A 16874-nucleotide genomic window follows, 5' to 3' on the forward strand; every position below is an offset into this window, starting at 1 on the left:
CATGGCTTTTTAGAGAATCGATATCGAATTGACCACATTGTAAAAAACGATTAATCTGACATTTTACAATGACATTCTGACATTTATTTTTTTTACCTAAATTCTGCATCCCTAGGTGTCCGCTTTAAAATTAACACCCAAATCAGAGGAGAAACTATCATGCAAGGAGATCTACCACACAAAGGGTGACTTTTATCAATTTATCCACACAAAGATAAATGTACCTTCTGAGCCTCCAGTTTTACAGCGATCCAGTCAGATTTCAAAACCACACAGTAGAAATACTCCTGTAAAGCCTCTTCACAGCGGCCGGCACCCCTGAAGGCTACAGCCTTAATGTAGTGAGCCTGTAAAGAGAAAACATGGTAAATAAAAGTACCTAAAGGCCAACAACACAAAACAGCAATATTTAAAATATAGCTGCAAGCAGCGGTGGTGGGCACAAGAACTATGGTGCTACCGCCACCCGCTGGCTTTAAGAAAACAATACACAGTGGGCACATTTTTAACCCTCTGGCAGTCTTTGGTTGTTAGTGACCAGGATGCACTATGGGAGGAAGGTAAGCTGGTGGTGGCAGTGTGATGCTTTGAGCAATGTTCTGCTGGGAAACCGGTCCTGCCATCCATATGGATGTGAAATTAGAATAAACAGCTGCATCTTAAGTGGCATTCAGATTTATTTAATGGGACAGTTAAATTAAGCTCAGAGGTGGAATTAATGCATTTACACTGCATAAATAATGTTATGAAATGAATGCTTTATTAGGGGCCAAGCACCGAAGGTGCGAAGGCACCTATTGAAACCGTTCCCGTTCTTATTAGGGGCCAAGCACCGAAGGTGCGAAGGCACCTATTGAAACCGTTCCCGTTCTTATTATTATTATTCATCTTCTTCTTCTTCTTCTTCTTCTTCTTCTTCTTCCGCCACGAAGTCTATGGCAGCCCATAGAACCGTATGGTAAAAAGTTGTGAAATTTGGCACACTAATAGAGGACAGTCTGACATGTCACCGTAGCAAATTTGGAGTCTCAAACTCAATCCCTCTAGCGCCACCATCAGTCCAAAATTTGACTCATGTTTATGCTAAGAACTTTTGAACCATAAGGGCTAGAAACAAAATTATTTTTTCCTCTGATTCCTTGGCTCAAGACGATTCCATTGCACCCTATGACGTCATTTTCCGTCATAAAAATTTTCCCGCCATTTTGAATTTTCCGAAAAACCTACTTTTACGAACTCGTCCTAGACGGTTCATCCGATTTGCACGAAAATTGAACCAGATCATCTTCAGACCATGCTGACAAAAAATCTTGCAAATCAAGTTGATTCGTCAAATCATTTGCGATAAACGCGCAAACAAATTTTACGTAGCGGTTGCAAAAACACTCTTAAGGCAATATCTCCGCAACGCTTTATCGTATTCAAACCAAACTTGGTACATGTCATCACAAGCATGACTTGAGGCAACATACAGCGTTTCGGCGCAGTGCCACCTACTGGTCCGGAGATACGAAAAATTGCAATTTTTACTTATAACTTCTGAACTGTTTGTCCAAAAATCATAAAAGTGGTCTCGTTACATTCAGGACGGCATGCCGAGTCGTCTGATATTAAATTTTACCATATCGGCCATTTTGGCTGTCGGCCATTTTGAATTTTGTCAAAAAATGCTATATTTTACAAATGCATTAGTATATTGTTACTAAACTCGGTATGTGACTTCCTTGCTATGCCCTGAAGGTACTCAAAAAGTTTTAGGGCAGTGCCACCTTGTGGTCAAAAGATATAACAAACTTGACAAAAATGCTAATAACTTTTGATTAAATTAGCCTAGTATATTGAAACTGGTCATAATAGAGTCATTGGCTCATGCCGATTCAATTGCAACCTATGATGTCATTTTCGGTCATGATAATTTCCCCGCCATTTTTAATTTTCCAAAAAACCTACTTTTACGAACTCGTCCTAGACGGTTTGTCCGATTTGCACGAAAATTGAACCAGATCATCTTCAGACCATGCTGACAAAAAATCTTGCAAATCAAGTTGATTTGTCAAATCGTTTTCGATAAACGCGCACACAAATTTTGCGTAGCGGTTGCAAAAACACTCATAAGCCTATATCTCCACAACGCTTTATCGTATTCAAACCAATCTTGGTATATGTCATCACAAGCATGACCTGAAGCAACATGCAGCGTTTCGGCGCAGCGCCACCTACTGGTCCGGAGATACAAAAAATGGCTATTTTTGCTTATAACTTTTGAACTGTTTGTCCAAAAATCATGTCTTCCGCACCATGCTTTGAAGGTACTCAAAACGTTTTGGGGCAGTGCCACCTTGTGGTCAGAGGTTATAACAAAATTTACAAACATGCTAATAACTTTTGATTAAATTAGCCTAGTTTAATGAAACTGGTCATAATACAGTCATTGGCTCATGCCGAGAACAGAGATACTAATTTTTCCATATTTGGTCAAACATCCTGTCCTCAATGTTCTTATTTGATCAAAACCTACTTTTTCAAACTCATCCTAGACCACAATTTCCACCAAAATCGAATCGTATCATCTTCAGACTGTGTCAACAAAAAGTTAGGGATTTTGCATCAATAGATGAAACCGTTTTTGTAAACCGCAGCGACGAAGTTGAGCCATTATGCCAAAATTACTCTTGAGGCTGTATCTCTGCAATGCTTTGACATATTGGCATCAAACTTTGCATGTGTCATTGTTCCGTTATTCTGACCACACCACATCAATTTCGTATCTGTGCCACCTATTGGTCAAAAGTGATAAACCATTAACTTATATTATCAGTGACTCTATATATGATATTTCAGCCATTTTGCCTAATCTTCTTAAACTGTATAATTGTTAATTGTTGCAGTTGGTCTGACACTCTCAGACTACAATGCATTTTCAGCCTTTTGCTTAAAATCATCTTAAAACGTGATTAATTGCTCATTGCTCCAGTTGATCTGACACTGCCAGCCATTTTGGCATGTCTTGTCTTCTTCTTTGCGCTTGGCCCCGGTATTGCTGCTTGCAGCTATATTTAGGGGCCAAGCACCGAAGGTGCGAAGGCACCTATTGAAACCGTTCCCGTTCTTATTATTATTATTCATCTTCTTCTTCTTCTTCCGCCACGAAGTCTATGGCAGCCCATAGAACCGTATGGTAAAAAGTTGTGAAATTTGGCACACTAATAGAGGACAGTCTGAAATGTCACCGTAGCAAATTTGGAGTCTCAAACTCAATCCCTCTAGCGCCACCATCAGTCCAAAATTTGACTCATGTTTATGCTAATAACTTTTGAACCATAAGGGCTAGAAACAAAATTCTTTTTTCCTCTGATTCCTTGGCTCAAGGCGATTCGATTGCACCCTATGACGTCATTTTCCGTCATAAAAATTTTCCCGCCATTTTTAATTTTCCGAAAAACCTACTTTTACGAACTCGTCCTAGACGGTTCATCCGATTTGCACGAAAATTGATCCAGATCATCTTCAGACCATGCTGACAAAAAATCTTGCAAATCAAGTTGATTCGTCAAATCATTTGCGATAAACGCGCAAACAAATTTTACGTAGCGGTTGCAAAAACACTCTTAAGGCAATATCTCCGCAACGCTTTATCGTATTTAAACCAAACTTGGTACATGTCATCACAAGCATGACTTGAGGCAACATACAGCGTTTCGGCGCAGCGCCACCTACTGGTCCGGAGATACGAAAAATTTCTATTTTTGCTTATAACTTCTGAACTGTTTGTCCAAAAATCATAAAAGTGGTCTCGTTACATTCAGGACGGCATGCCGAGTCGTCTGATATTCAATTTTACCATATCGGCCATTTTGGCTGTCGGCCATTTTGAATTTTGTCAAAAAATGCGATATTTTACAAATGCATTAGTATATTGTTACTAAACTCGGTATGTGACTTCCTTGCTATGCCCTGAAGGTACTCAAAAAGTTTTAGGGCAGTGCCACCTTGTGGTCAAAGATATAACTAACTTGACAAAAATGCTAATAACTTTTGAATAAATTAGCCTAGTATATTGAAACTGGTCATAATAGAGTCATTGGCTCATGCCGATTCAATTGCAACCTATGATGTCATTTTCGGTCATGATAATTTCCCCGCCATTTTTAATTTTCCAAAAAACCTACTTTTACGAACTCGTCCTAGACGGTTTGTCCGATTTGCACGAAAATTGAACCAGATCATCTTCAGACCATGCTGACAAAAAATCTTGCAAATCAAGTTGATTTGTCAAATCGTTTTCGATAAACGCGCACACAAATTTTGCGTAGCGGTTGCAAAAACACTCATAAGCCTATATCTCCACAACGCTTTATCGTATTCAAACCAATCTTGGTATATGTCATCACAAGCATGACCTGAAGCAACATGCAGCGTTTCGGCGCAGCGCCACCTACTAGTCCGGAGATACAAAAAATGGCTATTTTTGCTTATAACTTTTGAACTGTTTGTCCAAAAATCATGTCTTCCGCACCATGCTTTGAAGGTACTCAAAACGTTTTGGGGCAGTGCCACCTTGTGGTCAGAGGTTATAACAAAATTTACAAACATGCTAATAACTTTTGATTAAATTAGCCTAGTTTAATGAAACTGGTCATAATACAGTCATTGGCTCATGCCGAGAACAGAGATACAAATTTTTCCATATTTGGTCAAACATCCTGTCCTCAATGTTCTTATTTGATCAAAACCTACTTTTTCAAACTCATCCTAGACCGTTTGTCCAATTTCCACCAAAATCGAATCGTATCATCTTCAGACTGTGTCAACAAAAAGTTAGGGATTTTGCATCAATAGATGAAACCGTTTTTGTAAACCGCAGCGACGAAGTTGAGCCATTATGCCAAAATTACTCTTGAGGCTGTATCTCTGCAATGCTTTGACATATTGGCATCAAACTTTGCATGTGTCATTGTTCCCTTATTCTGACCACACCACATCAATTTCGTATCTGTGCCACCTATTGGTCAAAAGTGATAAACCATTAACTTACATTATCAGTGACTCAATATATGATATTTCAGCCATTTTGCCTAATCTTCTTAAACTGTATAATTGTTAATTGTTGCAGTTGGTCTGACACTCTCAGACTACAATGCATTTTTCAGCCTTTTGCCTAAAATCATCTTAAAATGTGATTAATTGCTCATTGCTCCAGTTGATCTGACACTGCCAGCCATTTTGGCATGTCTTGTCTTCTTCTTTGCGCTTGGCCCCGGTATTGCTGCTTGCAGCTATATTTATTATTATTCATCTTCTTCTTCTTCTTCCGCCACGAAGTCTATGGCAGCCCATAGAACCGTATGGTAAAAAGTTGTGAAATTTGGCACACTAATAGAGGACAGTCTGAAATGTCACCGTAGCAAATTTGGAGTCTCAAACTCAATCCCTCTAGCGCCACCATCAGTCCAAATTTTGACTCATGTTTATGCTAATAACTTTTGAACCATAAGGGCTAGAAACAAAATTCTTTTTTCCTCTGATTCCTTGGCTCAAGACGATTCGATTGCACCCTATGACGTCATTTTCCGTCATAAAAATTTTCCCGCCATTTTTAATTTTCCGAAAAACCTACTTTTACGAACTCGTCCTAGACGGTTCATCCGATTTGCACGAAAATTGATCCAGATCATCTTCAGACCATGCTGACAAAAAATCTTGCAAATCAAGTTGATTCGTCAAATCATTTGCGATAAACGCGCAAACAAATTTTACGTAGCGGTTGCAAAAACACTCTTAAGGCAATATCTCCGCAACGCTTTATCGTATTTAAACCAAACTTGGTACATGTCATCACAAGCATGACTTGAGGCAACATACAGCGTTTCGGCGCAGCGCCACCTACTGGTCCGGAGATACGAAAAATTGCTATTTTTGCTTATAACTTCTGAACTGTTTGTCCAAAAATCATAAAAGTGGTCTCGTTACATTCAGGACGGCATGCCGAGTCGTCTGATATTCAATTTTACCATATCGGCCATTTTGGCTGTCGGCCATTTTGAATTTTGTCAAAAAATGCGATATTTTACAAATGCATTAGTATATTGTTACTAAACTCGGTATGTGACTTCCTTGCTATGCCCTGAAGGTACTCAAAAAGTTTTAGGGCAGTGCCACCTTGTGGTCAAAAGATATAACAAACTTGACAAAAATGCTAATAACTTTTAATTAAATTAGCCTAGTATATTGAAACTGGTCATAATAGAGTCATTGGCTCATGCCGATTCAATTGCAACCTATGATGTCATTTTCGGTCATGATAATTTCCCCGCCATTTTTAATTTTCCAAAAAACCTACTTTTACGAACTCGTCCTAGACGGTTTGTCCGATTTGCACGAAAATTGAACCAGATCATCTTCAGACCATGCTGACAAAAAATCTTGCAAATCAAGTTGATTTGTCAAATCGTTTTCGATAAACGCGCACACAAATTTTGCGTAGCGGTTGCAAAAACACTCATAAGCCTATATCTCCACAACGCTTTATCGTATTCAAACCAATCTTGGTATATGTCATCACAAGCATGACCTGAAGCAACATGCAGCGTTTCGGCGCAGCGCCACCTACTGGTCCGGAGATACAAAAAATGGCTATTTTTGCTTATAACTTTTGAACTGTTTGTCCAAAAATCATGTCTTCCGCACCATGCTTTGAAGGTACTCAAAACGTTTTGGGGCAGTGCCACCTTGTGGTCAGAGGTTATAACAAAATTTACAAACATGCTAATAACTTTTGATTAAATTAGCCTAGTTTAATGAAACTGGTCATAATACAGTCATTGGCTCATGCCGAGAACAGAGATACTAATTTTTCCATATTTGGTCAAACATCCTGTCCTCAATGTTCTTATTTGATCAAAACCTACTTTTTCAAACTCATCCTAGACCGTTTGTCCAATTTCCACCAAAATCGAATCGTATCATCTTCAGACTGTGTCAACAAAAAGTTAGGGATTTTGCATCAATAGATGAAACCGTTTTTGTAAACCGCAGCGACGAAGTTGAGCCATTATGCCAAAATTACTCTTGAGGCTGTATCTCTGCAATGCTTTGACATATTGGCATCAAACTTTGCATGTGTCATTGTTCCCTTATTCTGACCACACCACATCAATTTCGTATCTGTGCCCCCTATTGGTCAAAAGTGATAAACCATTAACTTATATTATCAGTGACTCAATATATGATATTTCAGCCATTTTGCCTAATCTTCTTAAACTGTATAATTGTTAATTGTTGCAGTTGGTCTGACACTCTCAGACTACAATGCGTTTTTCAGCCTTTTGCCTAAAATCATCTTAAAATGTGATTAATTGCTCATTGCTCCAGTTGATCTGACACTGCCAGCCATTTTGGCATGTCTTGTCTTCTTCTTTGCGCTTGGCCCCGGTATTGCTGCTTGCAGCTATATTTATTATTATTATTATTATTATGAAATGCTGGGGCTATTTTTTTTAAATATGAAACTAAACCAAATAGGTGGCAGCAAGTGACTTAACAGTCCCTGCAGTTTTTCCCGATTCCGTGACTGCTGAATACAACAAAATCAACAAAATGTTGCATATGTTTTGCTATCCTACATAATTTGTGATGAAAAGGTGATAAATAGCCTATAATAAATCATTAAACTAGATGAAGTAAAATAAACTGTGTATGGGTTGACATTCTCTTGATTTGTAAAGTGCAACAATTCTGATGAAATGTAAAAATACATTTCTCAAATGACAACAATCTTTGTGATTATAATTTAGCAAAATAACTTGCATACAAAAAAAAAAAAAATAGCTGACGAAATAAACATTACTTACTATTGCTAGTTTAGTCACTTTTTGGGATCTACAGCAGCAATGGCTTACAAGGTGTGAATCCTGAGGGTTTTGTTCATTCAGAGTAAAGTAGCTGCTTGAATATGATCAAACAGCTGAAGTCACAACCGCATTCTAACTAACCAAGGCGGTAAACATAGCGACAGTGTCAAGCATGGCGGTGTCTAAAAACATATTTACTTATTTCTTATTAAATAAATTAGTCCAATCGAGGCATGAGTTCATCAATTAATAATCCAAATACTTACACTGCTGTCTCGTCGTTTGAGTTAAGAGCCGCGGGATGTTTTCTTTCGATGCTCCAGCATAGAAGTTGTGCTGCTGTGGTAGGCCTATGCCATTTCAGAGTGTGCAGAGCACCATTTCATTCAGCCTCAGATAAAAAAAATTCCCACACTTCAGATCAGGTTCTATTTTTGTAATAATGGCTGATTTTCAGCATGCCCGGAAGCCGCCATCTTTGGGGAATATAAAAAGTGCAACGAATCAACGCATTCCACGCAAACAACTAATTTACAAAATGTACGTAATCGATTACGTTGACGCATCATTGCAGTCCCAGTGACAACACTACAACAGACAGAGATGTTTTGTTACTGAATGAATCAGCTGCTTTGAACAAATAAGTTAAATTATTTGTCATCTATTGGTGGTTTTGATTTCATATTTAAAAATATCATTTTATTTTTTCATTATATTTCCATATTAAAAAGCTTATTTTTAAGACATTAATCTCAACAGAATTTGAGGAGTGCTGGTCTGGTCTTGACTGGGTCTCGTCTTGGTCTCAACACACTCTAATCTTGGTTTTGGTGGTCTTGACTACAACACTACCTCAGACGCCCAAAAACTATTCACAACATTTGTCTCTAAATAACATGTGCAACCCACACTTCACAGACTCATTTTTGTACACTTGGCAGCAGATCCTTTAAGTCCTGCAAGTTGCAAGGTGGGGGCTCCATGGATCGGACTTGTTTTTTCAGCACATCCCACAGATGCTGATCTGGGGAATTTGGAGGCCAAGTCAACACCTCAAAATCGTTGTAGTGCTCCTTAAACCATTCCTGAACCATTTTTGCTTTGTGGCAGAGCGCATTATCCTGCTGAAAGAGGCCACAGCCACCAGGGAATACCGTTTCCATGAAAGGGTGTACATGGTCTGCATCAATGCTTAGGTAGGTGGTACATGTCAATGTAAATGTAACATCCATATGGATGGCAGGACCGGTTTCCCAGCAGAACATTGCTCAAAGCATCACACTGCCACCGCCAGCTTGCCTTGTTCCCATAGTGCATCCTGGTGCCATGTGTTCCCCAGGTAAGTGACGCACACGCACCCGGCCATCCACATAATGTTAAAGAAAACGTGATTCATCAGACCAGGCCACCTTCTTCCATTGTTCAGTAGTCCAGTTCTGATGCTCACGTGCCACCACTGTTGGTGCTTTTGGCGGTGGACAGGGGTCAGCATGGGCACCCTGACTGGTCTGTGGCTATGCAGCCCCACTTTTGATAGATACTGACCACCGCAGACCGGGAACACCCCACAAGAGGTGCAGTTTTGGAGATGCTCTGACCCAATCATCTAGCCATCACAATTTGGGCCTTGTCAAACTGGCTCAAATCCTTACTTCACCCGTCATAATGTTATGCCTAAATAGTGTTTTCATGGCAACCAAAGCGCTTTACATATTGCCTCACATTCACCCATTCATTCATACACAGACAGCCATCCAGCTCGTCGGGAGCAGCTGGGGTTAGGTGTCTTGCTCATGGACACCTCGACACTTGGTCAGGTGGAACCGGGGATTGAACCACCAACCTTCCGGTTAGCAGACAACCTACATGAACCACTGAGCCACTGCCGCTCCAGTGATATTAGGGCAGGGTAAAAAAAAAAAAGAAGTCGATTTCTCGATTTGAATCGATTCTAATTTTTACGAACCGATATCGATTCTTAAATCCCAAGAATCGATTAGTCATCCTGTTTCAAGTTGAAGAATGAACGGTACATTGTAGCGTGCCTCCAATCCAATAAATCGCAATAATCTTTGCTATTGATATGAAACAAAGTCTCAGATTTCAAATTATGTACGTTTTATGAAGAAATTCAAAAACATAAATACCACTTTGGCGCTGTGGCGTGAGATCGCTCTGGCGCAGCTCAGCTCAAGAGAAGCGGCTGCGCGGAGCTCACGTGAACTCATCCGCTTTAATACCAGTTACAGTGTGAAAAACATGAATGAGCATATGAAAGTGTTAAAAGATAAGAGTACAACTTACCAAAATCTGTATCATGTCATATGGAATCGCTCAATCAGTGTTTTTAACCACAGAAAGACGTCAGTAAAACAGCTTGTAAACAATGTCATGTAACGTCACAATTCCCTCAGAAAACTATATCCAGTGTCCATAAACTTGTTAGTCAGTTAGAAAAATCAACTCCAGAGTGGAGCATTTTGATAAGTATATTAGGGCTGGGCGATAAAACGATAACGATATGTATAGCGATAGACACATAATCGATAAAACGTTCAATCATTTTTTTTTTTTTTTCTAATTGCTCACACTCTTACTCATTGGTGGTCAAATGTAACTATACACCTTAACTATTTTTCAATTAAATAAATGTTCTATATTTTAGTTTAATAATATTTATTGAATATTTTCAGGAGATCTTTTGGTACTAAATAGGCCTACTATTTGTGCAATAATTATGGTCCATTAATGACCACTTAATTAATTAAAATATTTTATAATTACAATTTGTGTAGTAATTAAGGCTAAAATAGAGAAATCCAATGCAAAGAGGCAAATTAGAGTAATTTTGTGGCTGGAAAAATAATAATTTTCATTTGTAAGGCCATGGTTTACCCACTATAGGTGCCTGTAAGAATGTAAAGAACCAGGCCAAATTGTCTGGATGAGGAATTTTCATAAAGAAAGAGATTGACCTCTGAATCCACTTATACAATCATTACTCTCATCCGAGACAACGTCCCACTGAGTGAATCAACTAAGAATGGCTTAATTTGCATGTATTTACCTAGTCACAAACTTCCCCCGAACTCCTGATCCCCTCTCCTGGGAAATCACTAAATCCAATACATTTTGGGTATATTTCAATGTCAATTCTCACTATACAATATTATATGTGTTTGGTATCGTTTGAAATGTCAGTGCAAATGGTACAAAAATCTCATAAGCACAGAAATGTATAAGAAGTTAATAAGAGTTTTTAGAGCTTAGAGGGATTTACTTATGATGGTTGGAGCCATTTGGTTTCCTTTCAATCAAGCCAAATGGGAATTCGACTCAATTTAAATTCCCTTTGTTTTCATGTATTTCCATTTGAAACAGTTTTTGGTCTGGTCTGAGTTATTTAAAGCGATGCAGCAATGAGTTCGGGGCCCATACTGTAATAGAGTTGGCCCGTACCAAGTATTATCTTTGAATTGATTATGTAATTGGCATTATACATTTACCTGACTGTTAATAAAATTGTTACATTTTGATCCTTTCTGAATTACTCTGTAATTATAATCTCACGTAGGCTACGGAATGATATAATGGCAACAAAAGGTTAAAACAGAATGATTAAATGTATGATTAACTATTAGATATAAATGACCAAACAACCCATTGGCATTCTATCCTAAATTCGACAATATGATAAATGGAGTCAGATTAAAGATATATTTGTTTTAAATCCATTCTACCCAGCTGGAGACACGAACGCAACGGCCTTCGAGTCGCTATCGCTACCGATCCTTGGAGCGAATTCAGCGGGCTTACAGTGCCTATATGGCTCTTTAATAAATATACATGTATCTTGTCTAGTTGCTCAAAAAAGTATTGCAGATCATAACTGCTTATTTTTAGGTTTTGCATTTGAATACATATTTAGATATGATCAAACACTAGATTTCTTTAAATGTGAAATTTTAAAACGTTAATAAGTTACATACTAATATTTTTAATGATACTTATATAAAGCACACACAAGTGAATATTAATGAATGCAAGCAAATATAATTTAACCCAAGAAAAGTTTAAAATAGTGCTAAGGCAAACTTATTTTTCCTTATTTGTACAGCAGGCTATATACATAGGAATTGATACTGAATCAAGATCGAAATCAATATTTGTGCCAATCACCAACCCCAAATACACCCCCCCCCCAACCCCCGCCCCTCCCGCCACCACAAATTGGTTTCTAATCCGTGGGAAACACTGGATTCCTACCTTTGGCCACAGGGGACGGAGTTGACACATGGTGTTTGCATCCTTGATTGCTTGGCTGAAATTCTTCATTTCCAAAAGTAGCTCTGCCCGCCGAGCAAGGAGCCTACATATAGAGGGCTCTGTGGAGAGAAGAACGGGTTTTACTAAAAATATATTGATATAACAGGAATTAAAGAAGGTAATTTTAGGATTGACTTCAGCTTGATTACAGTGGCTGAAATGTATTGTATTATATTATATAATAAAATGGATTATGGACCACTTCAAGAACTTCATTCGAAAATAAATTTCAAACAGCAGCAAAAAAACAAAAAAGACTACAACGTCACCCCATTTTAAAGTGTTGTCAAAATAAAATGTTATGAAAGAGCATAAGAAATCTTTAGAGCTGCCGGGAAAGATTGAATACATAAGCCATTGCCTGTGTGTGTGTCATTTCCATAAATTAGTTCTGGCTGTGGGTAATGTGAAGCTGAACATTCGTTTAAAGGCTTGCCAGTTTGAAACTTCAAGCGATTGTGTAATATTCAAGAACAACAATATGGAAAACATCTCTGTTCAGTGCTCGTGAGCTTTTTTCTGTGACAGAGAGAGGAGTTGTTTAGTGTTTCTGACAACGCGCGCCCTGAAGCCAGATCACTTTCACTTGCTTCCTCACAAAATGTTGTCAATTGTATGTGTTTTAAGGCCTACCCGTTTGAACATTGAAGCAATTTTAAACCATCAGGTGTGTATTATCTTCAACTAATGCCTGATATATTGTGACACCAAACACTAATACAGACAGTGGCTCGCACATCACGTGAAGATTGCGCGCTAGGGGTGTAACGATACACCTATTCCACGGTTCGGTTCATGTCACGGTTTTGGAGCCACGGTTTGGTTCGCTGTGGAGTCATGAGCCGCGTTTCCACCGCAGGAACTTTCCCCAGGAACTAGGAACTTTGGGGTGGTACTCGGTGTGTGTCCACTGCAGGAACCAGGGTCTAAATGAAGTTCCGGGTAAATATTTCCCCTCCGAAAGTCCCTGGTCGCGAGGTAGTACTTTTTCAAAGTTCAGGAACTTTCGGGGGTGGGACTTGGGCGCTTAACATGCTGATTGGTTGAGTCCACGCAGCATTTTTGCATGTCTTTTGCGAGGTTTGTTCTGCGTTCAGTAAAATATCGGTCTTGCTCAGCCACAGCTTTAGCATTTGATTTTGGACAGAAAATCTAAACAGAGTAGCCGAAGTACAGAGTCATCAAAATTGTTGATCCATATCGGTGGAAGTGAGAGACTGTAAGTTTTGAACGCTTAGAGGACATTCACACAGAACACATTTTTCTATTCCACTGCACTAAGTTACCATTATTTTTCAATGTAAACCAGCGCTAGACGGACGTCTTTAACCGGTAGTAATAAATAAAAGGAAAAATATTATTATATAATAGATTATATTTTTAATTTTTAATAATGAAAATGTTATTGTAATAGTAATATTTCTTATTTTGTTTTATTAGCAATAATAATCATACTAATTATTATTAGTCATATTAATATACAAGCACAAAGTGTTATACAGACAACTTTCATGCTGCCCTACTTAAAACACTGTTTACTTCAATCGTATCTTTGTCCAGTTGTATTTATTTGTGTGGTTGCCAATTTGTTTATTTGTTCTTTTTTTAAATACTGAGTGTAATACTTATATTTAATAATGCTTGAAATGTATATTAGTTAGGCTAGTTGTTTTTGCGAAGGTATTTTTACATCTTTTATAAGTGTTCTTTAGCCTGTTGATTTTTATTCATTGTTTTCAGCTACAATTAAATGTTTTGCCATTTTTAAAAAAACTTTTATTGAATTAGGAATCAATAAAAATATGAATCGTTAAAATTCAAATGATACTCAACCTATATTTTCATTCTTATGTGATGACATGCTGAGGGTGACACTTCATACCTTTACGAGCAAACTTTGTCAGACACAGCAATTACGACCAGTAATTTAAAAATTATAATAAATAAATAAATAAATAAATAAATAAATAAATAAATAAATAAATAAATAAATAAATAAATAAATAAATAAATGGTGTTTTTAAATGTATCTTTGATTTAAAAAAAATTCTAAATCTGATCTAATTTCATTAAAGTGCCCCTATTGTGCTATTTTAAAATTTCCTCATTTTTGTTTTGAAAAAAAAAAAAAACACTTTCATTTTCTCATACAAATATGACTGACTGACTGGCTAGTAAGAACGACTGACAATCTGCATTAATAGACACAGTTTTAGGTAATAGTGGGCACACAGCTGATTTGCAGTAGTATTTCAGTAAGACAGTAATAACGTGTGTAGGGATGAAACGATTTCCGGTTTCGCGATAAACCACGATGAAATTTAGTGACGGTTAGTAATATTATATAAAATTTAATTATCATTAAAACCGCGTGTGATTATCATGATTGTGAAAACTCGCGGTAAATCTTGTCCAGTCAGCATCAGTCTTACGCAGGCGCAGCGCACCGCTGTTTTTTTAAATGAGAAGAAATGGCAGAAGGCAGTGACAGGGAGATTTTTCAGACTTCTAAAAGGACCAAATCTGAGGCGTGGTCATATTTTGGCTTTTACAAAAGTCCTGAGGGAAACTTAATCGAAGATGGACACCCTGTCTGCAGAACATGCCAGAAGAAAGTTGCTGTAATAGGGGGAACACTTCAAATCTACGAACGCAAGGCAAGTGGACTTTGACCTCAATACCAAAACTACGTCTGGGAAATAATAACGTAAAGCGAACGAACAAATTCAGACAAGACTAGGGTGACATTTAAGGGATAATAATCAGGGCTTGACATTAACAACCGCCATTTGCGGGTGTAACGTTATTTCGGCTGCACACTATAGCCACTCTGGCGGTTGAACTTAGTCTTCTCAAAAGCCATCTCTGTTATAATCGCGTTGCGCATTATAACCACTCACACGTGTTTCTATTGAGTTTATGAATGCAATGTCTCATAATCAGAGGCGTTCAGATTAGCCGGAGTTTTGTTCAGGGCACGCGCCGCTCTCACTCACTGAAATCTACACTCAAAGCAGAGATAAACGTGGGATGTATGCAGGAGATTCATTCATCATACAGTGGTTGACTGTTTTTGTTCTATTTCAGCAGCGAAAATAGTTAAAAAAAAAAACACAACAGAACCTTAGCACATCTGATATGACTGGCATAACGCTGACGAATTTAGGGACCGTCTCTAAAGTTACATACAACATTGGTAACGTTATACACGTTTAAAACTTCAATAGCATTTGAAGAGAATGACAGTCATAAAGCTGACTGTAAAGTGATCATCTAGGTGTCAGGTATGATGCACACATTTTGATATTTAATCAAATAAACTGTCAAATCATATGGAAATATGGATATGCATTATTTAACCAGGATACTGTTTGGGCCCTTACACAAAATATGCTAGATTTAAAAGCATCATTGCTGAACACTGATGAGAATATTGCTTGAGAATATATTTACAGAGATAATATTAGAGATTATATTTACGATAAATGTATGCGTTATGCGTTGCTATTGACGATGGCCATTATAAGAAGGGAAATCCCACAGAATAGAATTTTGCTTAAAAAAGTGCATAGAGCTGCTTTAGTTATTTGTTGTTTGTTGATTTTCAAATATAAAACTTGTTGAAATGTTTTAAGTGTGTGCATCTGTTCTTTTTGAACACTTTCATCTAATTTGAACAAAACCGTGATAATATTGATAACCCTGATAATTTGGTTCACTATAATCGTGATGTGAAATTTCCATACCGTTTCATCCCTAAACGTGTGTTAGCTAGAGACCTACACAATATAAAACACAAAACTACTTATTTATCGTGCACTTCCAACTTTACAACTTTGCAGAATGTTTACATTCACAAACCGCTATATTACACACTGGATGAAAAGGAATATTCGAAAAACCATAATAGGAGCAGTTTAAAAAATCTCTTCATAAGAATCAACTGTAAAGTAGAGGAGTTAAAACTAGGGAAGCACTGATACCATTTTTTCAGAACCGATACGATACCAAAAATTCTGAGTATCGGCCGATACCAATCCGATATCAGCACGGTTTTGTTTAAAAATTCAATGTAGAATTTCTCTACCTCAGTGTGTTGAACTGATAATCACTCTTTTTTGTGTTAAACACAATCTACTAAATGCAGACAACTTCATTATAAAGAAACCGAAAAAGAGGAAACCAAGGCCGAAAACCAAAAACACCGAAAGAAATTAGGCCAATTATTAGTACCATTGCATTTATGGCTATGACTGTGTACTAACTTTACTAAAATCAAGGCATTGCAATTGCATAAATTAATATTAAAGTTATATTTTCATACTTTTCAAAATATCTATGTAGTAGACATTCTATTCAGAAGTAGTTTGGGCAGTAATGTTAATATTTGATTTTATTTCAATCTCTAAAATGCATATACAAAAACATGGAAAATGAGTCAAAACGTGCGTTATAGTTTGGTACCGCATCACAAATGACGAATCTATCGCTATTTATCGCTAGTCATCTCTTTTGAAAATCAGTCACCAAACATGAAAATTAGAGTCTGAAAGCTTTAAAATGCTATATAGTTGGTCAAGATTACTTTAGGTTTAGACTAAGATATTATTGTTCTAAATGTATAAAGACAAGTGTCCTAAGGGCCAATCTTAAAAATAAAAATGGTTACAAGTATTTTTATAAATCGTAAATTCAGAT

At 37.5% G+C, this 16874-nt stretch overlaps 1 protein-coding gene across 1 annotated transcript in view; it reads right to left on the reverse strand.

Moving 5' to 3' along the window:
• The window catches only part of lonrf2 (LON peptidase N-terminal domain and ring finger 2), a 52812-nt gene that overhangs the window by 27201 nt on the left and 8737 nt on the right, over positions 1 to 16874 (reverse strand). The window contains exons 2-3 of the mRNA XM_079813012.1: positions 12117 to 12235; positions 225 to 347 (exon numbers count right to left, since the gene is read on the reverse strand). Coding sequence (XP_079669138.1) covers positions 225 to 347; positions 12117 to 12235 — 242 coding nt within the window. The remainder of the gene's footprint in view (positions 1 to 224; positions 348 to 12116; positions 12236 to 16874) is intronic.

Source organism: Gobio gobio, assembly GCF_949357685.1.
Source record: "Gobio gobio genome assembly, chromosome: 3".
In the NCBI taxonomy this organism is placed as follows: domain Eukaryota; kingdom Metazoa; phylum Chordata; class Actinopteri; order Cypriniformes; family Gobionidae; genus Gobio; species Gobio gobio.